This window comes from Cydia amplana, chromosome 21 (genome assembly GCF_948474715.1).
Source record: "Cydia amplana chromosome 21, ilCydAmpl1.1, whole genome shotgun sequence".
NCBI lineage: Eukaryota > Metazoa > Arthropoda > Insecta > Lepidoptera > Tortricidae > Cydia > Cydia amplana.
Window position 1 is genome coordinate 9,239,601 of NC_086089.1, and position 25,755 is coordinate 9,265,355.

Here is a 25,755-nt window from a genome sequence, read left to right on the forward strand (position 1 = left end):
GTTCATGCTTCGAATAAACTGTACTTCGCTGATGCGAGAGAGGACTATATCGCTGTCGCGGATTTGGACGGGAAGCATGTCAAAGTGCTGTTCTCTAGAGGTTAGTACAGCGACATCTATCGGTCACCTTCAGTCATCAGTGATGGACTCGGCTGGCCTAATGCTCTGGTTCATGCTTCGAATAAACTGTACTTCGCTGATGCGAGAGAGGACTATATCGCTGTCGCGGATCTGGACGGGAAGCATGTCAAAGTGCTGTTCTCTAGAGGTTAGTACAACGCCATCTATCGGTCACCTACGTCATTATCATCGCCCACATGCTTCCTAATCGAGAAGTCCTGGGTTCGAATTCCTGGCCGGATGACTTCTATGGGTCATATCCTATACTATAGTTTGTCAAAGACTGTCTCACTTCAAACATAGACAGAGAATCTTACTATAATTTGTCTTACACTAGTACTAGCACCCAAAAGAAAAGCATGAGTATAGTTTTCCTGGTTCTTACTGCCTGACAAATTGGTTTGACCAACTATATTTATTGTATTAGGGTCAATCAACTATTTCTTGTTGTTATTCTGTCCCATCAGCGAGACAATAGTAGCATAGATTGTTAGAAGAACTGCTGTATCATGTTCTACTAACATGCTCAGTAGATGTCCCATTATAGAAAGGTCTTACAACTACCATAAAATGCAAGTTTGGTTCATTTAAATACGAAAAACCTGGAATTTTATGTGACTCAGGAGACCGTAACTGAGTGTATATCATAGTTTCGGACACGTACTCTCAGAGTATCCTGCTGTCGAATGTTGCTGGATCGAATGTTCGCTGGGTCGAAATACTTGTGGCCGAATTATGCATAATCGAAAAATCGTAATCTAGAATTGTATGTATGTATTGTTGTAAAGCTCATCGTCTCGTCTGGCATGGCAGGCACAAATGTCAAATGCAGTTTTTAAATTGTCTTTACTTAATTTCATTGCTAATTAAGGAATGCTCATGTAGGTAGGGCAACATTGAGCCAAACGCTTTTCGACCCAGCGAATATTCGATCCAGCGACAGTCGAATCAACGAACATTCGACAGCAGGATACTCCGAGAGTACGTGTCCGAAACTATGATATACACTCACCGTAACCATAGCAACGTGACAAAAAAAAGTTGATTAACCCATTATCCTCTTTCAGATCGCATGCCCTGGCTCCGTTTACACCACGTGTTCGCGTTGACCGTGTGGCAAGGCCGTATATACTGGAGTGATTGGGAGACTAGGGCCATAGAGAGCTGCCGCCGGCGACCCGACCCACACTACAAAGTAAGTCTGTCGCGGTGTGCGAGCGAGACATCGCCATAGCGTTCTTACGCGGGCACAGGAGCCGCGTGCGTCAGTGTGATACAGTTATTACAGATGTAGTGCATAATTATTTTCCATCGTATTTTTAGGGTTCCGTACCCAAAGGGTAAAAACGGGACCCCTATTACTAAGACTCCGCTGTCCGTCCGTCACCAGGCTGTATCTTACGAACCGTGATACCTAGACAGTTGAAATTTTCACAGATGATGTATTTCTGTTGCCGCTATAACAACAAATACTAAAACCAGAATAAAATAAAGATAGTGGGGCTCCCATACAACAAACGTGATTTTTGACCGAAGTTAAGCAACGTCGGGCGGGGTCAGTACTTGGATGGGTGACCGTTTTTTTGCTTGTTTTGCTCTATTTTTTGTTAATGGTGCGGAACCCTCCGTGCGTGAGTCCGACTCGCACTTGGCCGGTTTTTTTTATGCCGTTTGGGGTTGAGACAGTGGGGCCTTGGGGGGAAAGCGTCCACGGGGTTTTTAAGGAATGTAGCCGCAGGTTGGTGGAATTGACGCGTGACCAGAGGGTCATACCTAGCACAGCGGATTAAATACGATGGAAAATAATTATGCACTACATCTGAGGGCCTACCGCGAACCACGTTCGACGTGTTGTCTCCCTGTCACACTTACGTGCGAATTTACAAGAGCGACAGAGAGGCAATACGTCGAACGTGGTTCGCGGTAGGCCCTCTGTAACGGTAGGGTTTTGTGTGTGTGTTTGTTCATCAACATTTACGCACTACACTTGCTGGAAATATTAACAATCAAATCACATTCAAAATTGTACAACAAATGCGTACTTAAAATTTAATATTACAAAATTGACCCCATAGTAAAAGTTGTTCAATATCATGAAAAGATTCAGGTTTGATTATCTTGTATCACGTTTTAGATTACACCCTGTATACACAATGACGTTTATGCTCTCCTAAGATTGTTCCTGTAGTTTTAGTGAATAATAAATTGATATTTTTCAGCCGAACGCTACAGAAGACCCTAGCTCGGGCGGGGCCTACGAGTGCAAGACGATAGCGCATACCGTCCACAAGCCTATGGATTTACGTGTCCACCACCCGGCCAGGCAACCAGCCTCACCAGGTAAACACAACCCACGCTTATGGTGTGCCATTCCTTTTCCATCGTATTTTCTCGAAAACGTTCGTGTACTTTTTGTTCTGAGACTGACTGTAATAGCATAACACGTCGTGCGTTTCCGTGAAAATACGGTGGTAAAGTATTATGTACTTCATCTGTACCTTTCTTTTAGTTACTAACTGTAGTTTCATTTACTATGAATTTTCTTTGATTTATCTTAGCTTTTCAATCAATCAATCAATCAAATATTTATTGCTGGTCATGAGTTACAGAGATCTTATTCTAATATAGGTACAGAGAGCGTTTTCCAAAAAAAGTGTACATTTCATTCATGTCTTCAAAATATAGACTTCTTGGGCTCATTTTACTCAGAATCATTTGTACATTCACGCCTCATACATAAAAAAATGTGTCCAAAAATTTCCTTTCCTGATCGTCACATTCTTGTATGAAATTTTTTTTATTTGTATGAACGTGACGCACTGGAAAAAAATTTTTTCATACAAAATTTTGGGACACATTTTTTCATGTATGAGGCGTGAATGTACAAATGATTCTGAGTAAAATGAGCCCAAGAAGTCAATATTTTGAAGACATGAATGACATGTACACTTTTTTTGTAAAAGAATAAAGAATAAGAATAAAGAATAAGAAACCATTTATTGCAACACAAAAAGCATACAGGTTACAAAACATAAGGATTGAAAAATAAGAATAATTGTGCGGCAAAAGGAACGGGCTCAGCATACGCTGCGTCAGTCATTTCATTACAAATTGCCTGCGCAGCGCTGATTTTCAGTCCGTCCCCTTCACTGAACCACATTGACATTTATGCGGGTTAAAAAAAAAAAATTTCTAAACAAAAAACCACTACAAAGATCTCTAGTTAAAGTAGGTAATAATAGTTTAAGTCTTGTTATTGGATAAGTCTTATCTTAATTTTACAGTTTGCAATTTATCAGAAATAAGTACTTTTTTAACAGTTAGAAAAACAAAAAAAACCGACATTATTATTAGAAGTATGTTAAAAATCGTTTTGTAGGACTATTTTTACTACAAATGAATATAACGCTAATAAAACGCTCTACAACGGTCTTCATGTCCTGCCTCAGAGAGGCGTACTTTTAGGCGTATTTTTACACCACAGTTCTGTTCGCGACTCTAATGGCCCCGTTGTTGCGACTTTTCAAGCGATTACCGCGTCATATGATTGTTTAAATTTTTAACTTTTTGAACGCCAAGAACACCTAAAGGCGTTGTTACTAGTCGTGCCCACCGCGCCAAGGACCACTATATGTGTTATGGCGGACGCTGTCAAAGTAACCTTCACACTTACGACTAGGGTTTACATTAGCTCGCTTGCGCCCGGGATCTTAGCTTTCGAACTATGTTTGTGTCTATGACATAAAGCGTTTAAAGGGTTAAAGATGTATCGATCCCTCGAGCTTCTGAAATATGTTGACATTGAATAATTTTACGGTTTAGACTCACTTGTTTTAAGTCACTCGCGCGACATGTTTCGCCAGCGGCATGTGCGAGCATGTGAGAGCCAGCGGGCAGCAGGTTCGTCATCGTAGGGATCGGATACCGGTATTTTTTGTATGGGAACGGAAACGGTATTTTTTCGTTCTTTGCTAATTACTTCATTTCTAATTGGACAATCTAATAATACGAAGTTGTAACCTAAAAACACAACTGAGTCCTACATTTCGAGTATAAAATAATTCGAAAAATATGGTTATTTCTAAGTTTTTGCAAAAAACCGGTTCCGATCCCTGCGTCATCGGTTCAAAGGAAGCATACAACGGAGAGAGCACCTGCTTACCTACCGTACATTAAGGGAGTGACGGATGAAATTGGACGCCTATTACGCCGGAGGTTTAGCATTAGGACAATCTTCCGTCCTCATATAAAAATTAGAAGTGTGCTGCGCTCTCCAAAGGACAAGGATCCGCTGGGTAACCCGGGCATCTACGAGATACCATGCTATTGTGGTAAGTCCTACATCGGAGAAACCGGACGCAACGTGTCCACTAGACTCGTAGAACACATACGGAGTGTAAAGAAGATGGACTGCAGCAACTCCGCAGTGGCAGAGCACGCCCTGGGTACAATTATTCAATGTTAGCATGTCTCACAACAGTTTAAATTCGATATGTTGACATTATGTTAGTATCAAAAGCACCAGAACTAAACATGCGCAGCACTCATACATTAAACGCACATGTAGGTTGTACAATGTAAAGAGCCAAAACGTAGACATATTTAGCAGCTCACTAAGATTGTTTAAAAAATAGTTTTTTCTTCTTTAAAATAAAATTAAAAAAAAAAAAAAAACACCTGTATGACCACCTAGATTAAGATTTCCTCACCACAGATATAGGAAGGAAGGAGATCGGGTATGCCCGGTGATTTGTATTGAATACGCCTGTCGCAAGTTCTCGAACCCACACAAAGCACCAGTAATTATAAAGACAACTCACGCACACACCTAAAGTACTCACACTTGTAGATAGACGCTCCTATTGCACAATACACGCGCATCATTTCAATGTCTGTGTACATGCGAACGACCAGCGAGTCGTGTCATCACGCACGCACACAACGATAATTACGGGAACTGAGCCGGGACACCGTGATATCGATATTTGATCGACTGTCGGAAAAGACTGTGTGTCGATAACTTCATGAACTCTATTCAAATATAAATATTCGGAATCATTGTTCTTAATTGCCTATTTATGGAATAAATTTACTTGTTAAAACAAGACATTTGATTTAAGTAGATATTAGTAGTTTATCAAAAAATAAGGAATGTACGGCCATATTCGAACTTTAAGATACGTCAAATACTAGAGATTGAAACGTGAAACGATTGACGTATCTTAAAGTTCGAATATGGCCGATACAGTTACATAAACTTTACGTAACTGTAAATTATTATGCTTAAATTGCTTAATAATGTACAGTTGCATATATTACTTTATCTACCTACACACATATTAAAAAATGTCATATGATGTGTTCAGAAAAAAGGCATTCGAAATTTGATTGCAATAATAACATCGAATTTTTGATTATTAATTTATTATAGAGCAATAAAAAACAATAATTTTCTTATCTGTGCAAATGCACGCGGGTATATTAGGGTCAAACAGATTACTGTGTTATCGTCTTTCCTGTAGACATACACAAGAGTTAAGGGCTATAAGAAAAATGTACAGTTAGCGCTAACACACTAGTTTTCTCTCCTGTGGGCAATAGTTAACAGCTTGTGGGCATGTAAGTAATGATTTTATCATAGTTCTCTAAATAAAAGGAGGACCTTTTCACGTGGATAAGGGTTAAATAAGAAAATTAACCTTTATAGCCCTTAACTCTTGTGTATGTCTACAGGAAAGACGATAACACAGTAATCTGTTTGACCCATTACGTTTAATATTTATAGTCAATTACTGCCCAGTAAAATGAACCCGAGACCTCGTGCACAGTAGACAGACACTGTAGCAATCTGTAGCATCACTCAAGGAGAGGCTTAAAAAATTGTGGCTTTCCGATACATAAGTGATTCGGTTTTCCTCGATTAGTACTTCTTTAGTTTCGTTTACTTTTCTGGTTCGAGCTCATATCTATTTATTTATGATATATATTGAGTATTTATTTATTTTATTTAGGTTATATTTATATATATAGATACGCTTTATTTTATCTATTTAAGTATTTCTATTTATGTTTATATATATTATTTGTAGCAATGTGTATTCAAAACTTGCATTTCATTCATTTTAGTGATTGTACACTATTGTTTTTGTTTGTCATTCATCGTTACTTTTGTTTATTCGTTTCCTCAAAGGTTAACTGGAAGAGATCCCATACAGAGATAAGTTCGCTTTTGTTGTATTTAATTTACTCTGTAACTATGTTTCTCGTTTTTATTTCCATGTGCAATAAAGTATATACATACATACATACATACATACCATTAGGTAACGAATTACACAAAATTTATACTAAATAATATTATAATAATATATTATATTAGAGACAGTAACCATCTTTAAATTTTTAAATTATTTTTAGCGTCAACTAATCCTGGGCTGGTTTTATCGATACGTGTTATAGGTGCCGCACAGCACTATCCAAGCGGAGCACATCGCTGCTGCACTATGAGAAAATTTCTCATTGAGTGAATCATTTTGTACCCAGTTCATTGCGGCGTAAACACTGTACTTTGCAATCATGTTACTTGTACAGCAGCAATGTATAATGAAACATATTAAATGACAAGCAAGTGTAAGCTTACATGGATACAAGTCGGAATATTACGTTGAATTCGTGGTTTTATTTGAAATAAGTAGTGAAACCTGTGAAAAGTGATCCCATTGGTCTGGAAATTAATCAAATCACTGCAATGTTTACAAGTAATTATTGCACAACTCGGCATTTTGGTAAAAAACAGAAGTTTTTCGGTGAACAGCGCGCGTGCATACTCGGTAACAACGGACGGCGAACTGGCGGCGTTGTATGCTCAATGAGCTAACAACTGCGACACGGCCGCCGGCGGCTTGTCCGCTCTCTAGTATTATATGCTCTGAGTTCCTCACATATCTCGTCACACATACTAGTACATATGCATGTCATTTATACGTAGTAATAAGTTTTTATTATAATATTTGTTTACATATAGGAAACTATAAGTCTATTACTAGAAGAATGTTACTCTATATACTTATCTGTTGTATAAGACTGTTTGTTTCTTAATAAATTAAAAAAAAAATATGTTTTTTTTACAGAATTGACGGCGCTCTGTGCAAAACTGAATTGCACTGGTCTCTGCCTCCTCACACCGGCTACAAAGGACAAGCCGGTGGGCGCGCGCTGCGAGTGCCCCGAACACTTCGTGCTGCAGGTACATTATTAGGGCTCATTTAGACTTAGGGTCTCCCCATACTTATCGACGCGGATTCGGCGAAAGCCGATAGTAAACAGCATAAACAGGTAAGGTTCGGTTCGGCTCCGTTCGGCCGTCGACGGCCGACGCGTCGGCGTCTTTTTCGCTCTTATTGCGTGGACATAAAGTTTCATTTCTATTGGCATTGCCGATTCCGCGTCGATAAGTTTGGGGAGACCCTTAGACGGTGCGAGAACTCGCATGCGAGTTTCATTACATTGCGTCATTTGATCGGTCGGCTGAATTGATGTCACCTCAATGGTCCGCAATGTAACTAAAATCGTATACGAGTTCGCGCGCCGTCTAAGTCAGCCCTTAGGCACCGTACCCCAGTAGGTTCGTGTTCTCTCACTCTCACTGAGCGTAAGCGTGAGCGAGATGGATGTGCGTGCTCGGGACCGCGGGTTAACATGTTTTTGAATTTTAATTTGTTTAGTAAGTTTTAACAAAAAAGTAATCGGATTGTTACGTCTAAAGATGCGCATTTTTGAAAGCAATTCTCATATTTTATTTTTATTTATGTTAGTGACTTTTTTTATCGAGCGAAAGTCAAAAAATCAGGATTCGAATCTATAAAGTCGTATTGTGATCTAAAAAACGGTACGACTTTTCAATAACTCCGCTCTCTGAACCCACGGCACTAAGGTGCCTATTCTAAACTATTTTCTATCGAGATTTTACATAGTTTTCAACTCGGTAGATGGCATTGTTTCGATTTTATGTGGGTTTTTAATTGTTAAAAGCTATAAACTAAGATTATGTTAAGTACTACAATAAATTGTTTATTTTTTCTTTTCTACAGCCTGACGGGCGTAGCTGTTCGCCGAACTGTACGAGCGCGCACTTCGTATGCAACACGACGCTTAAGTGCGTCCCGTTCTGGTGGCGCTGCGACACGCAGGTACGAAAGGGACAGGAATATTGACTATAGCCCGGCTGACTACGGGGTACGCTCTCATTTTAAAACGATTAGCTAGTTTGCTCGGAAGCTTTGTACTTACAAAGGGATAAGGTATATCTATATGTCTGTAATTAGTTTATGTAACTTCAGATACCATAGTTAAAAAAATACAGCGAATTTTCGTTTGTTTTATAAGATTTTTTTGAGCTATATTAACTTATTTACAGACCTAGATATACTTCATGGCATTATATGTGCAAAGTTTTATGATAAACCAACCCTTAAGCTTTGGATTCCTTCCGAAAGCGGTGCCGTCATATAGCGTTGAATGACGTCACTAGAACGTTGTCTATGTAAACAAGATGGCGCGGTTTCCTAGACGGCGGTGATTGTCAACGTAACGTAAAAAAGCGGTACGGCGTACGGCCGTCATGACGGTGTCGATAGTTTCGTGAACGTTTTATTAGATAGCGGTGAAGCCATTTTGAATAAATGACACGAGATTTGAATAAATGGTCTTCCGTACTACGATTATTTTCCTCTTCTGATGATATTTCATCCTCCAAGTAAATTATAGATGGTCAAGCAAATCTTGTCAGTAGAAAAAGGCGCGAAATTCTAATTTTCTATGGGACGATATCCCTTCGCGCCTACATTTTTCGAATTTGCCGCTTTGACCTTGGTGGCTGACGGCGTGTTATGACGCCGTGGTACTTTCCACATGTCGTCACCGACCACCGTAAAGACGGCCGTCTTTTGCGGCCGCTATATGACGGCAGGGCACCGCTTTCGGAGGAATCCAAAGCTTTAGTTTTAAAATGAGAACGAAAGTCCGTTTGTATGGGAATGTGAAATTCGGCCGAGCGTGCTGGCGACTCTTCATTTCATCGGAGTGTTATAAAAAAAACTTTGCATTATATGTGTTAAAATATCCCCACTCATTTGTAACTTAAATCAATAAAAAAAATTGTCATAACTCCAGGATGACTGCGGCGATGGATCCGACGAGCCGGAGTCCTGCCCATCGTTCCGGTGCTCCCCGGGACAGTTCCAGTGTGGAAATGGCGGTCGATGTCTCCATCCCGCTCTAATATGCGACGCCACGCCGCACTGCGCCGACGGGAGCGACGAGAAAGACTGCGACACGGTAACTAGTTGGTCAAAGATACGCCAGATGGCGCTACGCCGCTATAGTTCGTTTTTTTTAGCATTAGAAAGAAGGTAAAGCTTTGGATTCCTCCGAAAACGGTGCCGTCATATTACGGCCGCTATATAGCGTTGACTGACGTTAAGCTTTGGATTCCTCCGAAAACGGTGCCGTCATATGACGGCCGTCATATAGCGGCAGCAAAAGACGGCCGTCTTTACGGTGGCGACATGTGGAAAGTACCACGGCGTCATAACACACCGTCATCCACCAAGGTCAAACCGGCAAATTTGAAAAATGTAGGCGCGATGGGATAACGTCCCATAGAAAATTTGAATTTCGCGCCTTTTCCTACTGACAAGATTTGCTTGATCATGTATAATTTACTTTGAGGATGAAATATCATCAGAAGAGGAAAATAATCGTAGTACGGAATCATTTATTCAAATCTCGTGTCATTTATTCAAAATGGCGTCACCGCTATCTAATAAAACGTTCACGAAACTATCGACAAGGTCATGACGGCCGTCATCTTACGTTACGTTGACAATCAACGTAACGTAACGCCGTCTAGGAAACCGCGCCATCTTGTTTACATAGACAACGTTCTAGTGACGTCAGTCAACGCTATATAGCGGCCGTAATATGACGGCACCGTTTTCGGAGGAATCCAAAGCTTAAGCGATCTTGACATGTCTTTTAATCATGAATCTAGTATAACTGGATTGGGCATGAGTGGTGGGGATAACTGACAGAACGGGATAGTCTTATGTATCTTTCAGTAGGAGTAGCAACGAAAGCGCTATTATTGTTTGTCCTTGTCACAGTCTCACATCTTGTTTTATTCCCCACCGTAAATTGACCACCGTGATTGGTCGAATTCATTTGTTGCCCACCATAACAAATAAATTCGACCAATCATAGCGTCGCAATGTGACGCTATGATTGGTCGAATTTATATGTTTTGTCCCTCACGGAGGCACGCGTAGACCACTTCTATAGGATGCTACCTTCTATGCTTTTAATTAAAAACGCTGTTTAAAAATCAGTAACTGTTACTTATGAAAGCAGAAGAATATAAATGATCGTATTAGATTCATAATTGTTACATATTTGCCGTGACTTATTTTTAAAGCCTGTTTTTCTACTACACATCAACATTGTTTACCTTATTTCTAATGCTAAAAAAAACGAACTATAATGGCGCGGTTTCCTAGACGGCGTTACGTTACGTTGATTGTCAACGTAACGTAAAGCTTTGGATTCCTCCGAAAACGGTGCCGTCATATTACGGCCGCTATATAGCGTTGACTGACGTCACTAGAACGTTGTCTATGTAAACAAGATGGCGCGGTTTCCTAGACGGCGTTACGTTACGTTGATTGTCAACGTAACGTAAGATGACGGCCGTCATGACCTTGTCGATAGTTTCGTGAACGTTTTATTAGATAGCGGTGACGCCATTTTGAGTAAAAGGGCACGAGATTTGAATAAATGATTCCGTACTACGATTATTTTCCTCTTCTGATGATATTTCATCCTCCAAGTAAATTATAGATGATCAAGCAAACCTTGTCAGTAGGAAAAGGCGCGAAATTCAAATTTTCTATGGGACGTTATCCCATCGCGCCTACATTTTTCAAATTTGCCGCTTTGACCTTGGTGGATGACGGTGTGTTATGACGCCGTGGTACTTTCCACATGTCGCCACCGTAAAGACGGCCGTCTTTTGCTGCCGCTATATGACGGCCGTCATATGACGGCACCGTTTTCGGAGGAATCCAAAGCTTAAGATGACGGCCGTCATGACGGTGTCGATAGTTTCGTGAACGTTTTATTAGATAGCGGTGACGCCATTTTGAATAAATGACACGAGATTTAAATAAATGATTCCGTACTACGATTATTTTCTTCTTCTGATGATATTTCATCCTCCAAGTACATTATAGATGATCAAGCAAATCTTGTCAGTAGGAAAAAGCGCGAAATTCAAACTTTCTATGGGACGTTATCCCTTCGCGCCTACATTTTTCAAATTTGCCGCTTTGACCTTGGTGGATGACAGTGTGTTATGACGCCGTGGTACTTTCCACATGTCGCCACCGTAAAGACGGCCGTCTTTTGCGGCCGCTATATGACGGCACCGTTTTCGGAGGAATCCAAAGCTTAAGACCCAAATAATCTATTTAAACTATGAATCTATAACTGGATCAGGCATGACGGGTGGGAGGAAATAACCGAACGGGATAGTCTTATGTGTCTTTCAGAAGGAGTTGCAGCGAAAGCGCTATTATTGTTTGCCCTTGTCACAGTCTTACTTTTTTTTTATTTCCCACCTTAGTATGGATTAGGGTGGGCAACAAATAAATTCGACCAATCATAGTGTCGCATTGCATATGTTTTGTGCCTCACAGACGCACGCGTATACCACATCCATAGACTAGGAATCCTCTAGACGGAGTTTAGAGCAATTATTTCATGAAACCGATGCTGCCAAAAATACTGGGGTGCGGGGGACGAGGTGAGCGAATCCCGTGCCGTGATTGTTCCGTTCAAAGACACGGACTAATCACGGCACGGGATTGACTCGAAGATGGAGTAAAACTACCGTATAAGTGGCAGAGGGGGTAGCGTTACTATGCACAGTCTAGAGGATTTCTTGTCTGTGACCACATCTATAGGATGCTACCATATACCTATGATTTAAACCTTCCTTCCAGTTCACCTGCCTGTCATCGCAGTTCAAATGCCAGGGCAACGTGACGGCGGGCATACCGGCCCGCTGCGTGTCGGGCGCGGCGCGATGCGACGGGCAGCGCGACTGCCCCGCAGGTGAAGACGAGTTCAACTGCCCGCCGCGCTCGTGCAAGCCCGACCATGTGAGTTACAAGAGCTTAGTAGTTCGTGCGGGGTCCGCTAGATGGCGGTGTTGCTTTACATTTACATATTACTAAAGACATATGTACGTAGTTGACATCTAACGTCAAGTAGTGGAACTATCAGTACCGCTACTTGACACCAGATGTCACAAGTGTCGCTACTGACGAAAAATGTACTACTAAAACAATTTACAACTAATATTATAAGCAGTAGGAGTAGAAAACAGACTTCCGGTTAATCCGGTTATAATATTAGCTAAAAATTGTCGATCATTAGAGTTTGTGTTTGCCGCGACATCTGTTGTCAACTAGCAGTACTGATAATGTCCGCTACTTGATGCTAGATGTCGACTACGAAGACTGTCGCTAGATTGGACACTACCAAGACCACGGACCACCAAGACACACTATCGTATGCTATATACATTAGAGTTTATAACAGTTTTGAATCATTCATGGTTAGTTTCACTAGACTTATATCGACCGAGATATGAACCGTGATTACCTTTTGTATTGTTTTCGAGCTCCCGATATTTCGACACAGTTACATGCATCTTGTTCACGGGTAACTGAGGGCCTACCGCGAACCACGTTCGACGTGTTGCCTCCCTGTCACACTTACGTACGAATTTACAAGTGCGACAGAGAGGCAACACGTCGAACGTGGTTCGCGGTAGGCCCTCTGAAGATAGCGGGTGGGTGTCAAAGTTGTGTAGACCGCGCTCGGTCTACCCTCATTCGTGCGCGTCGGCTGCGATCGCTTTCAACGTTTCACGTTCTCACTCGTTGGTCCGGTCGCGTTCACACTTGTTGTCTTGTTGTTCACAATACAAAAGGTAATCACGGTTCATATCCCGGTCGATATAAGATTAGAGTTTATAATAGGGATGATGACACATGTTGAATTTTATAACAAAATCTAGTAAAATAGATAGCAAACGAGCAATTTATCACAATAATGTGGATATTAAAATAAAATATTGAAAAATTACAAAAATACAGGCCCTGAAAGTTTCAAAATTTAAGTTTTTTTTAACTTCCAAAAACGATAAAAGTAAGGGTACCATTCGATTCCTTACATTTCATGCAATAAAATATTGTATAGCAACTATATACATAAACGCAATATTTCACCGACAAAAACGCAATTTTCTTGTTTTGTCCATACTACAAGATGGGCGATGACGTCACGGCCATTGGCCGTTTTGTATAGGGCGTTTTGCGATTGAAGTGCGACTGTCGGCCTTTGACTACAATTTCTGACTTTTGTGTTACTTTAATGCAATGGGTCCCATATAGACATTTGATCCTAAAAACAAACCCGATCGATTGATACCATAAAAAAAATTAGTCAGGTAGCCTATTGACTTGTTATATAATATAACAGTTCATGTGCGGCGACGGGTCGTGCGTGCCGGGCGTGTGGGTGTGCGACGCGGACGCGGACTGCGCGGACGGCGCCGACGAGGGCGCGCACTGCGTCGCGCGCATGTGCCCGCCGAGGCACTTCCGCTGCGCCTCCGGCCGCTGCATCCCCAGAGACTGGCAGTGCGACGCCGAGGTCGGTACACACTACTATACAGTTATATAACAGTTCATGTGCGGCGTGTGGGTGTGCGACGCGGACGCGGACGGCGCCGACGAGGGCGCGCACTGCGCCGCGCGCATGTGCCCGCCGAGGCACTTCCGCTGCGCCTCCGGCCGCTGCATCCCCAGAGACTGGCAGTGCGACGCCGAGGTCGGTACACACTACTATACAGTTATATAACAGTTCATGTGCGGCGTGTGGGTGTGCGACGCGGACGCGGACGGCGCCGACGAGGGCGCGCACTGCGCCGCGCGCATGTGCCCGCCGAGGCACTTCCGCTGCGCCTCCGGCCGCTGCATCCCCAGAGACTGGCAGTGCGACGCCGAGGTCGGTACACACTACTATACAGTTATATAACAGTTCATGTGCGGCGTGTGGGTGTGCGACGCGGACGCGGACGGCGCCGACGAGGGCGCGCACTGCGCCGCGCGCATGTGCCCGCCGAGGCACTTCCGCTGCGCCTCCGGCCGCTGCATCCCCAGAGACTGGCAGTGCGACGCCGAGGTCGGTACACACTACTATACAGTTATATAACAGTTCATGTGCGGCGTGTGGGTGTGCGACGCGGACGCGGACGGCGCCGACGAGGGCGCGCACTGCGCCGCGCGCATGTGCCCGCCGAGGCACTTCCGCTGCGCCTCCGGCCGCTGCATCCCCAGAGACTGGCAGTGCGACGCCGAGGTCGGTACACACTACTATACAGTTATATAACAGTTCATGTGCGGCGTGTGGGTGTGCGACGCGGACGCGGACGGCGCCGACGAGGGCGCGCACTGCGCCGCGCGCATGTGCCCGCCGAGGCACTTCCGCTGCGCCTCCGGCCGCTGCATCCCCAGAGACTGGCAGTGCGACGCCGAGGTCGGTACACACTACTATACAGTTATATAACAGTTCATGTGCGGCGTGTGGGTGTGCGACGCGGACGCGGACGGCGCCGACGAGGGCGCGCACTGCGCCGCGTGCATGTGCCCGCCGAGGCACTTCCGCTGCGCCTCCGGCCGCTGCATCCCCAGAGACTGGCAGTGCGACGCCGAGGTCGGTACACACTACTATACAGTTATATAACAGTTCATGTGCGGCGTGTGGGTGTGCGACGCGGACGCGGACGGCGCCGACGAGGGCGCGCACTGCGCCGCGCGCATGTGCCCGCCGAGGCACTTCCGCTGCGCCTCCGGCCGCTGCATCCCCAGAGACTGGCAGTGCGACGCCGAGGTCGGTACACACTACTATACAGTTATATAACAGTTCATGTGCGGCGTGTGGGTGTGCGACGCGGACGCGGACGGCGCCGACGAGGGCGCGCACTGCGTCGCGCGCATGTGCCCGCCGAGGCACTTCCGCTGCGCCTCCGGCCGCTGCATCCCCAGAGACTGGCAGTGCGACGCCGAGGTCGGTACACACTTACCCCCATAAACGTCTGCTAAGTTAATCAGCTGATGATCGTCGTGTCTCCCCCTCTATGACGTAACGACAGATAGGAACAAATAACGATCATCAACTGATTAAGTTAGCAGCCGTTTATTAATAACGCCATTAAAGTTTATGCAATTGATACACAATGAGACTTGTGTGATCTTATCATGAACCTCGCTTCGCTTGTGTTTAAAGGCCTAATTATATGCCGTTGCACAAAGTAGCCGAGGTCATTTTACTATTATAGTAGTTTATACAACTGATACACAATGAGACTTGTGTGATCTTATTATGAAACTCGCTTCGCTCGTGTTTAAAGTCCTAATTATGTACAGTTGCATAGCCGAGGTCAGTACAGACTAATATAGAGTTTATTATGCGACTGATACACAATGAGACCTGTGATCTTATTATGGAACTCGCATCGCTCGAGTTTTAAGGCCTAATTTTATGCCGTTGCACAAAGAATACTTTTTCTACGACAACGCAATAGCATAATTTTTACATTTAAATGGTGGCAAAATATACGTCCCGTCACGTCTCTTATGCCTACGTGACGTCATGCTTTTTTAACAAATTATAAAAAAAAACTGCGCCGTACAGTTGTATGAAAATAAGAATAAGAATAAGAATAAGAATAAGAATAATTTATTTATAATAAAATAGGTAGGCAATCACAAAGGTGTCCGGTAAGCACCAAACTAGGCTGAGCCTGTATCTTGGGGCTTACAAAAGAGTAGGTAACATACGGTAACTAAACCTAATTAAAATGATGTGTGAAAGAGGGTGATAAGGTGTATGCTTTTAGGGTGTGTATGTGTGTGTGTGTGTGTGTGTGTGTGTGTGTGTGTGTGTGTGTGTGTGTGTGTGTGAAAGGTGTAGGAGAGCGAGTAAGGACTAGATGATGACAGACCTAAACATAAGAACGTATTATATTTTCCGTATCATTGTAGGATAGATAGGATAATCCTTAACCATACAGGATTTTGAAAGCTAATAGAATACAAGTAGAGAATATATCGTGATAGAGTCTGTGCGGAAAGAGAAGAGTCGTGGGATTTGAGGGCGCGCCAGTGCTATTTTATGGTTTTTGCTATGCTGACAACACTGGTCACGTGATTATAGTACGACACTAAAGGTCATGATACTTGAATTCCTTTTGTTCCGGTTTTTTGTCACGGCTTACTAAACGGAGCCTGGTGGTGGTGTCGACTTGTCAACTCAATCCTCTGATCAAGCGCAGGCACTAGTTTTCTTTTTAAAACACTCTTGTTTTTATATCTCGGATACTAAAAAGTGACAGTGCGATTGACAAAACTGCTAAAACTAGTTAAGAATCTGGCCAATACAAACTGTCATTTTAGTACCAAACAAGATAGAGTCTCATTTATTTACTGCCTAATCTGTCCAATAGTTATTTTAATACAAAACCGGGTAGATCGGGAAGAAATTGGGCAATATAACTTTAATTTTACTATCTGGGATATAAAATAGTGCATAAGTAGGTAGGCCTTATTGGGATATGTCCGGTTCTCTCATCTCACGATATTTTACTTCGCCGAAAAGTCACTGCTAAATGTGAAACATAATTTCGTAACTAACAGAACCTAGTCAACGAACTTACAAATAAAGAAATATTTTATTAGAAAAAGTTTTATTCTTTGTAATCGAAGTCTGAATTAAAATATTAAATGTCACATGTGGGACACTCATAGAACTATTTACTATCTTCTTTTGAATTGGTTGTGCTGTGCTTGAATCCGGCACGTAGATTACAAATTCTTGCATATCACCTACATAGAGGTCTTTTAACGAGATACCGTAGGTACTTTTACTCAATCCTGAAAAAAAAAAATTACATATAAATATGCATAAAATGGCAAGTATCAAGACTATTCGTTAGTTATTTTAAAAATCATGAATGACCTGCATATTTATGAAAATGAATATATTTTGAATGAAAATACTTACCGATTATGTACCGGAGAGAAGTTACTTAGGGGGCTTATTAAATAGGTAATTATTTAATATTAAATACAACATCAATACCCGTGAATAGCGGAAACACGTCCGCGACTTTTTGTTAAGTCGATAGTCGGCTTATAGACGTTTTCTTCCCGCTGACAAAACCGAACAATGTTAAATATAATTTTCCTTGTGGTTTTATATACGGTTTAATCGTGTTTTGAAAATATTTTATACACAATACTTGCGGTTTTTGTTAATACAAATATACAATGACAGAAGTTTGTTTACTTTTTACAAGACAGGTGTCAAAGGTTTGATTGCCATATAAAATTGAAAATGTTAGTTCCCATTTCTGCCACGACTCTTCTCTTTCCGCACAGACTCTACAACTTTTAATACGTCCGTTAGTCTTGTAACTGGATTACTAGTAGAAAAAAAATAGTTTCATTGTAGTTGAACGAGCAAGCTAAGCGAAGCGATAAGCTATTTCGTTCATACATTCCACTTGGAACACACGGCTGGCTATAGGTACGTTCCTGTGATCTGTGTGAGTCTGTCCCCAAATAATTATTTTTTTCTACTCCCGTACTTTTATTTGTCATTTAAAGGGTCGTGCACACACCTTTAAAACCCTACCTTAAAGTTGTCAAGACAAGTCTTTAGTCTATTCCCCAAAAAATAATTTGTGCATAAACGCAGTATCTTTTAGGCGATTTTACGATACTTTGTGTAATGACCACTTAAAAAATATTGAATGAAATACAGTGTTGCCAACCTTATTTTAAATGTCACCTCTGACAAATAAGTGAACCATAGACATGTTTTTTTTTAATTTCATTCATTCATTCATTCTTTTCCCGCCCGTGCCCTCCATTATTGCTACTTCTTGTTATTATATTGTATTATATTTGTTAAATTTACAATTTTATTTCAAAGTAAGTGCTTGGTCGTAGAAAAAGTATTGTATGCAACGTTGTTTAACTGAGTCAAAAAATACTCGTGGCGTCTTTATTAACAATTTTCGGATTCGCCTCAAATTGTTACTCACGCCACTCGCCTTTTTTGACCTCTCTTAAACAACGGTTGCATAAAAGACTAATAGGGATGATGACACATGTTGAATTTTATAACAAAATCTAGTAAAATAGATAGCAAACGAGCAATTTATCACAATAATGTGGATATTAAAATAAAATATTGAAAAATTACAAAATTACAGGACCTGAAAGTTTCAAAATTTAAGTTTTTTTTAACTTCCAAAAACGATAAAAGTAAGGGTACCATTCGACTCCTTACATTTCATCCAAAAAAATATTGTATAGCAACTATATACATAAACGCAATATTTCACCGACAAAAACACAATTTTCTTGTTTTGTCCATACTACAAGATGGGCGATGACGTCACGGCCTCTGGCCGTTTTGTATAGGGCGTTTCGCGAGTGAAGTGCGACTGTCGGACTTTGACTACAATTTCTGACTTTTGTGTTACTTTAATGCAATGGGTCCCATATAGACATTTGATCCTAAAAACAAACCCGATCGATTGATACCGTAAAAAAATAGTCATGTAGCCTATTTTTAATTAATTAACTGTGTTTTAGGCGGACTGTCCGCTCCGCGAGGACGAGGCGGACTGCGGCACGGGCGCGCGGCCCGGCTGCGAGGCGACCTACTTCCGGTGCGCGGACGGCCGCTGCATCCCGGGCCGCTGGCGCTGCGACTTCGAGGACGACTGCGGAGACTTCAGCGACGAGCTGCACTGCGAGCCCAGGAACTGCTCCGAGACCGAGTTCAGGTAAAAAACCGGCCAAGTGCGAGTCGGACTCGCGCACTGAGGGTTCCGCACCATCAACAAAAAATAGAGCAAAACAAACAAAAAAACGGTCACCCATCCAAGTACTGACCCCGCCCGACGTTGCTTAACTTCGGTCAAAAATCACGTTTGTTGTATGGGAGCCCCACTTAAATCTTTATTTTATTCTGTTTTTAGTATTTGTTGTTATAGCGGCAACAGAAATACATCATCTGTGAAAATTTCAACTGTCTAGCTATCACGGTTCGTGAGATACAGCCTGATGACAGACGGACGGACGGACGGACGGACAGCGGAGTCTTAGTAATAGGGTCCCGTTTTTACCCTTTGGGTACGGAACCCTAAAAACAACGGGTTGCACTCCGGGAGTGCCGACAGAAGTGGAAACTCAATGACTAGTCCAAAATATCTGCAGCACTATGTATAATTGACCCATCCTCCTTTCTATTGAAAAACTTTAGTTCCGGAATTGCTGGTCAGTGAAGTTGTTTAAAATTCGTAATTAGCGTTAATTGTTTAAAATTCGAATAGAAATTGTAAAGTTACCTTGCAGACCTCGCATCTATAGTTATTTGTACAACAAGAGATCAAAGTTTGATATTTCTTCGAGTGCTTATTTTGAGTCCCGTGCAAGCGAAAGATTCTATAATAGATTCACGAGCGTAGCGAGTGAATCTAATTTAGAATCTTGAGCGTAGTAAGGGACTCAAAAGCGCACGAGATGTAAATAACTTTGATCTCGTGTAGTACACAACATTTTTCACCTCAGCAGTGAGAACATATTAGAGAACCCGAAAAATGTATTCCTTCTTCATCACTTACCTCTATTCACTCATGTTTTCTTAAGATATACCAACAATTAAATTTTCACCTAAGCAGCTCGAACAAGGGTACTTTGCTACTTAAAAACAGTGAGCAAAATCGCATTTTGCTCACTGAGTGAGCAAAATCGCATTTTGCTCATTTTGTCCTTTCAGTGAGCAAAATGCGATTTTGCTCACTGTTTTTAAGTAGCAAAGTACCCTTGTTCGAGCTGCTGAGGTGAAAAATATATTTGGTCATGATATTTTGAGTTTTATTCACCAGTACTAGAGTTCACTTTTATTAGCGATTTCATCAAGATGTAGCTTTATTACATTATATTTGAGTGATATAAAGAATGTAACTGTGAGATCCACGTATTTCAGCCCGTACAAGATTAGAACCTTTTTCCTGTAATGTCATTGAGTTTTTCTTTATTGATTTAAATGCCATCTAAATGAGTGGCCATCTAAACCTTACGGTCACGTGATCGCCTTACGGTCACGTGATCGCCTTACGCTGTCTCGAGTTTATCATTTTTTCCCCACCTCAAAAAGTGCCCAGCGCCGCTAAAGAAGCTTTCACTTCAAAAAAATGAACGAAACAGACCGCCGTTTTGATGTTTTGTTTACTTTTCTTCAATTACTATACTCACAAACAACAAGTGTCCATTAAATCGACAAACCCAATCGAAGAATGTGGCTGTCTTGTTGAACTTATTTGGGCCGATTTTATTGGGTGAAATTCGGCGATAAGAAGTGTTCTGTAGCCCTATTGAACACACGGCTCTAGTTTAAACTTTTTGCTATTGAACCGATAGAATGAAAAAGTTATTTTGTCATGTTTATTAATCTAACCTTTTTTATTTTACAGATGTTCCAACGGCGAATGCATACGTGGCGCCTTGCGTTGCTCCGGGGCGGCGGAATGTGCCGACGGTTCCGACGAGATTGGCTGCGCGCCTTTATGTGCTGCTAGAGCTAGGCCGTGTGGCAGACACAAGGATTGTGTGCTACGGTATGTACAACGCCATCTAGTGTACAAGTACAAGTGTAGCAACACCGTGTTGCCCAATGTTGCTCCGGGGCGGCGGAGTGTGCCGACGGTTCTGATGAGACTGGCTGCGCGCCTTTATGTGCTGCTAGAGCTAGGCCGTGTGGCAGACACAAGGATTGTGTGCTACGGTATGTACAACGCCATCTAGTGTACAAGTACAAGTGTAGCAACACCGTGTTGCCCAATGTTGCTCCGGGGCGGCGGAGTGTGCCGACGGTTCTGATGAGACTGGCTGCGCGCCTTTATGTGCTGCTAGAGCTAGGCCGTGTGGCAGACACAAGGATTGTGTGCTACGGTATGTACAACGCCATCTAGTGTACAAGTACAAGTGTAGCAACACCGTGTTGCCCAATGTTGCTCCGGGGCGGCGGAGTGTGCCGACGGTTCTGATGAGACTGGCTGCGCGCCTTTATGTGCTGCTAGAGCTAGGCCGTGTGGCAGACACAAGGATTGTGTGCTACGGTATGTACAACGCCATCTAGTTTACAAGTGTAGCAACAGAATATGCAGACGCTTGTGCGGACGGGTATTTGAGCGCTGTTAATCCGGGATTAACCTGTTAAGTAGGAGTAAACGTTTTATTGTACAAAAAGACATATTAAAAAGTAACAAAATTAGTAAGAAGTACAAAGGCAAACTTATCCCTTTGAGGGATTTCTTCCGTTAACCTTCGAGTAGATGAGAGGAGAGAGTGAAAAGAGGGTGACAAATCCATCAAGACCTCCGTTTCGGTTAAACCTTGAGTTTAACTACTATGGTTACCGGTACAATTTGACACCGGGTTAACGGCTCAACACGTTAACCCCGGGTTAATGGGATGGTGCAAGTGGCGCTTAGCCCGTCTAACCTCAAAACGTTTTTTCCGATTCCAGCGAGTGGTGGTGCGACGGGTCGGTGGACTGCGCGGACGGGTCGGACGAGGCGGCGTGCGCGGCGCCGGCCGCGCCCGCGTGCGGCGCGCGCCTGGCCTGCGCCGGCGCACGCTGCGCGCCCGCCGCCTGGCGCTGCGACGGCCGCCAAGACTGCGTGGCGGGGGGAGACGAACAGGGCTGCGAGCGACACGCCTGCCAACCACCCATGTTCAGGTAGACAAAACCCTATAGCTGTGATATATGTAGTACTAAACCCTAGTGAATACCATGCGGAACTAGATGGCAGCACTATGGTGCGACGGGAGAAGGGACTGTGTAGCGGGGGGAGAGGAGGGGTGCGAGCGACACGCCTGCCAGCCGCCAATGTTCAGGTAGACAAAACCCTATAGCTGTGACTACCGCACAACTAGATGGCAGCACTATAGTGCAATGGGAGAAGGGACTGTGTAGCGGGGGGAGAGGGGTGCGAGCGACACGCCTGCCAGCCGCCAATGTTCAGGTAGACAAAACCCTATAGCTGTGACTACCGCACAACTAGATGGCAGCACTATAGTGCAATGGGAGAAGGGACTGTGTAGCGGGGGGAGAGGGGTGCGAGCGACACGCCTGCCAGCCGCCAATGTTCAGGTAGACAAAACCCTATAGCTGTGACTACCGCACAACTAGATGGCAGCACTATAGTGCAATGGGAGAAGGGACTATGTAGCGGGGGGAGAGGAGGGGTGCGAGCGACACGCCTGCCAACCGCCCATGTTCAGGTAGACAAACCATATAGCTGTGATATATGTAGTACTAAACCCTAGTGAATACCATGCGGAACTAGATGACAGCACTATAGTGCGACGGGAGAAGGGACTTTATGGCAGGGGGAGTCGAGGAGGGGTGCGAGCGACACGCCTGCCAGCCGCGCATGTTCAGGTAGACAAAACCCTATAGCTGTGATAGATGTAGTACTCATAGATGGTAGGACTCTAATAAATGTAATATACGTGCGCGTCCGTGAGGGACAAAACATAGGCAATGTGACACTATGATTAGTCGAATTTGTTTCTTGCCCACCATTACCTATACTAATTTATGGTGGGGAATAAAAAAAATGTGAGACTGTGACAAAGACAAACAATAATAGCACTTTCGCTGCTACCCCTACTGAAAGATACATAAGATTATCCCGTTCGGTCATTTTCCCCCACCCCTCATGCCAGATCCAGTTAAAATACTAGATTCATGGTACTAATGAATACCATGCGGAATTAGATGGCAGCACTATAGTGCGCCCATGTTCAGGTTAACAAAACCCTATAGCTATAAAACCGCACAACTAGATGGCAGCACTATAGTGCGCCATGGCGATGCGCGCTGTGTGGGGTTGTGACGGAAGACGGTAAAATATGGCGGGGGGAAACGAAGAGGGGATTGCAGGACGAGATTGCGGTAGACGGCCGAGTCCGACGAGTCGGACGAGGCCGGATAAAGCGAGTCTTGCAATCCCTGTTCCGGCCAAGGATTGTATAGTGCTTTTCTCAAACAATTTTTTTTTGACACGTCACATATAACTTCTATCCGACAAAGAGCAACCGGCCGCCCGTATTTCTAGCGAGGACCGATTGACTCAACAAATGATACAACATAAAAAAATGTCGCAAGTATGCTTACAGAGAGAGTGGTCGTTGGCTGTATGTAATATTTCCTTTGTCAGTTTAATCTTAGTGAGCAAATTTAAAAAGTTAGAGCAGCGTACAATAATGTACGTTTCATACTAAACTCCCTACATTACTTCTTGGCCTAGGACAAGAAGTAATGTAAGGAGCCATAAATGAGCAACTTCATGTCTTCATTTCGTGACATTAACGCATAAATTTTGGAGTATGTTTGAGAAGTATATGATTAATCTACTTGTATACGATCCTCAGATGCGGCAACGACTCGTGCCTGCCGTCCGCCCTGCTCTGCGACGGCTACGGCGACTGTCCCGACGGCTCAGACGAGAACCCCATCATGTGTACGTATCACACCATTTGTGACGTTCCACCGGTATAACACTGGAAGTCATTATACGGGGTTACAAATTTTATTTGGCTTTTAGGGTTCCGTACCTCAAAAGGAAAAAACGGAACCCTTATAAAGTCTATTTTTTTATTCCGTAGACTGAAATGACATTTCATAGTATGAGATGACACATGATGTTCATACTATGAAATGTCATTTCAGTCTACGGAATAAAAAAATAGACTTTAGGATCACTCGTGCGTCTGTCTGTCCGTCCGTCTGTCACAGCCTATTTTCTCCGAAACTACTGGATCAATTAAGCTGAAATTTGGCACACATGGAAGTAAGGAAAGACGGACATGTAACGTAAACAAATGAATTTTAAATATGAAGGCCACTTTTGGGGGGTAAATCAGCAAATTAAAAAATAAGGTTCTTAAACTATATCGTGTTACATATCAAATGAAAGAACTCATTGTAAGAATTTCAAATATATTTTTTTTTTATAATTTAAAGATAATAAATAGTTTATTTATTCAAGAAAATAGGCAGAAAATGACAATTTCCCCCCTTTATCTCTGAAACTACTGGGTCTAAAATTTTGAAAAAAATACACAAAATAGTCGTTGACCTATAGATGACAGGAAAACCTATTACAAATGTGCAGTCAAGCGTGAGTCGGACTTAATTACTTAGTGTTTGATCCGACCCGGGTTTTTAATAGACATTTCACTCGCTTTTCACATAAAAAATACATTGTTAAAAATTGTGTAATGTACGGAACCCTTGGAACGCGAGTCCGACTCGCACTTGGCCGGTTTTTTTTACAAAGGAATGAGTAATAAAAAAGATAGTAATAAAGGCGCGAAATTCAAATTTTCTTTTGGTACGATATCCCTTTGCGCCTACATTTTTTAAATTTGCCGCCTTTTTCTACTGACAAGATCTGCTTGACCAGCTATAAATAAAATGCCGCGCGACGCTGTGCGGCGTAAGCGCCACCAACAATAAGGTCCCTTTTCATAGGTTAATGCCCCATATGTTTATTTATACGTATAATATGTATTGGTTTACAGGCAGCAGACGTTCATCGGAGTCTGTGTGCGACCCGGACGAGCGCATGTGCGGCGACGGCCGCTGCGTGCCCGCAGGCGCGGACTGCGACACTGGTGCGTATCACACACGTTATACCACCTGGCCCCTATTTCACCATGGCGACAGGTGCGACAATTCGACAAATGTCACTGTAGCTGACGTCACAGGCATCCATGGGCTACGGTTACCGCTTACCATTGGGCGGGCCGTATTCCTGTTTGCCACCATCATTGTATTATTTCAAAAAACTTTATTATATCGGCATAAAACAGGTATTTCTCTTTCGAAGTTTATGATGATGATGATGACAATTGTCACACGATTTAATAGAACTTTCAGTAATTCTTCACAGAGAATGAGTTCTGTGTCGGAATTTCGTGACAATTGTCGTGTTTCTTGTGACAATTGTCATTAGCTTCGCAAAATAAGTACTTATTTATTGGCGATATAATGGAGTTTTGTTTTAATGAATATGTTGGTGGCAAACAAGCACACCGCCCGTGCGATGGTAAACTGTTCCCGTAGTTTATGGAGGCCTGTAACGTCAGTAACAGTGATGTCGACAATTCTCGCACCTGTCACCTTGGTGAAATAGGGGCCAGGCCTAGTGGGTAGATGTAGTGTAGGGACGCCCGGCCGGAAGCAGGCGGGCTGTCGATCGCGTGTTGCGTTCATTCTAGAGATGCAACGGATAGTAGTTTGGCCGGATACCGGATATCCGGCCTGGACACTGGCCGAATATCCGGTATCCGGCCGCCGGATATTCGGCCGGCGGTACTATACCTATATTTTGAGTTTTGCAGGTGCGCGTCGTGCAGGTTT

At 43.0% G+C, this 25,755-nt stretch overlaps 1 protein-coding gene across 1 annotated transcript in view; it reads left to right on the forward strand.

The window, feature by feature from the left end:
• Positions 1-25,755, forward strand: part of LOC134658214 (prolow-density lipoprotein receptor-related protein 1-like) — a 197,808-nt gene that overhangs the window by 129,316 nt on the left and 42,737 nt on the right. The window contains 13 exon segments of the mRNA XM_063513823.1: positions 1,188-1,315; positions 2,340-2,460; positions 7,251-7,366; positions 8,211-8,309; positions 9,292-9,456; positions 12,177-12,335; positions 13,723-13,896; positions 18,909-19,102; positions 20,795-20,938; positions 21,850-22,062; positions 22,699-22,767; positions 23,763-23,851; positions 24,915-25,007. Of these exon segments, the coding sequence (XP_063369893.1) occupies positions 1,188-1,315; positions 2,340-2,460; positions 7,251-7,366; positions 8,211-8,309; positions 9,292-9,456; positions 12,177-12,335; positions 13,723-13,896; positions 18,909-19,102; positions 20,795-20,938; positions 21,850-22,062; positions 22,699-22,767; positions 23,763-23,851; positions 24,915-25,007 (1,764 nt within the window).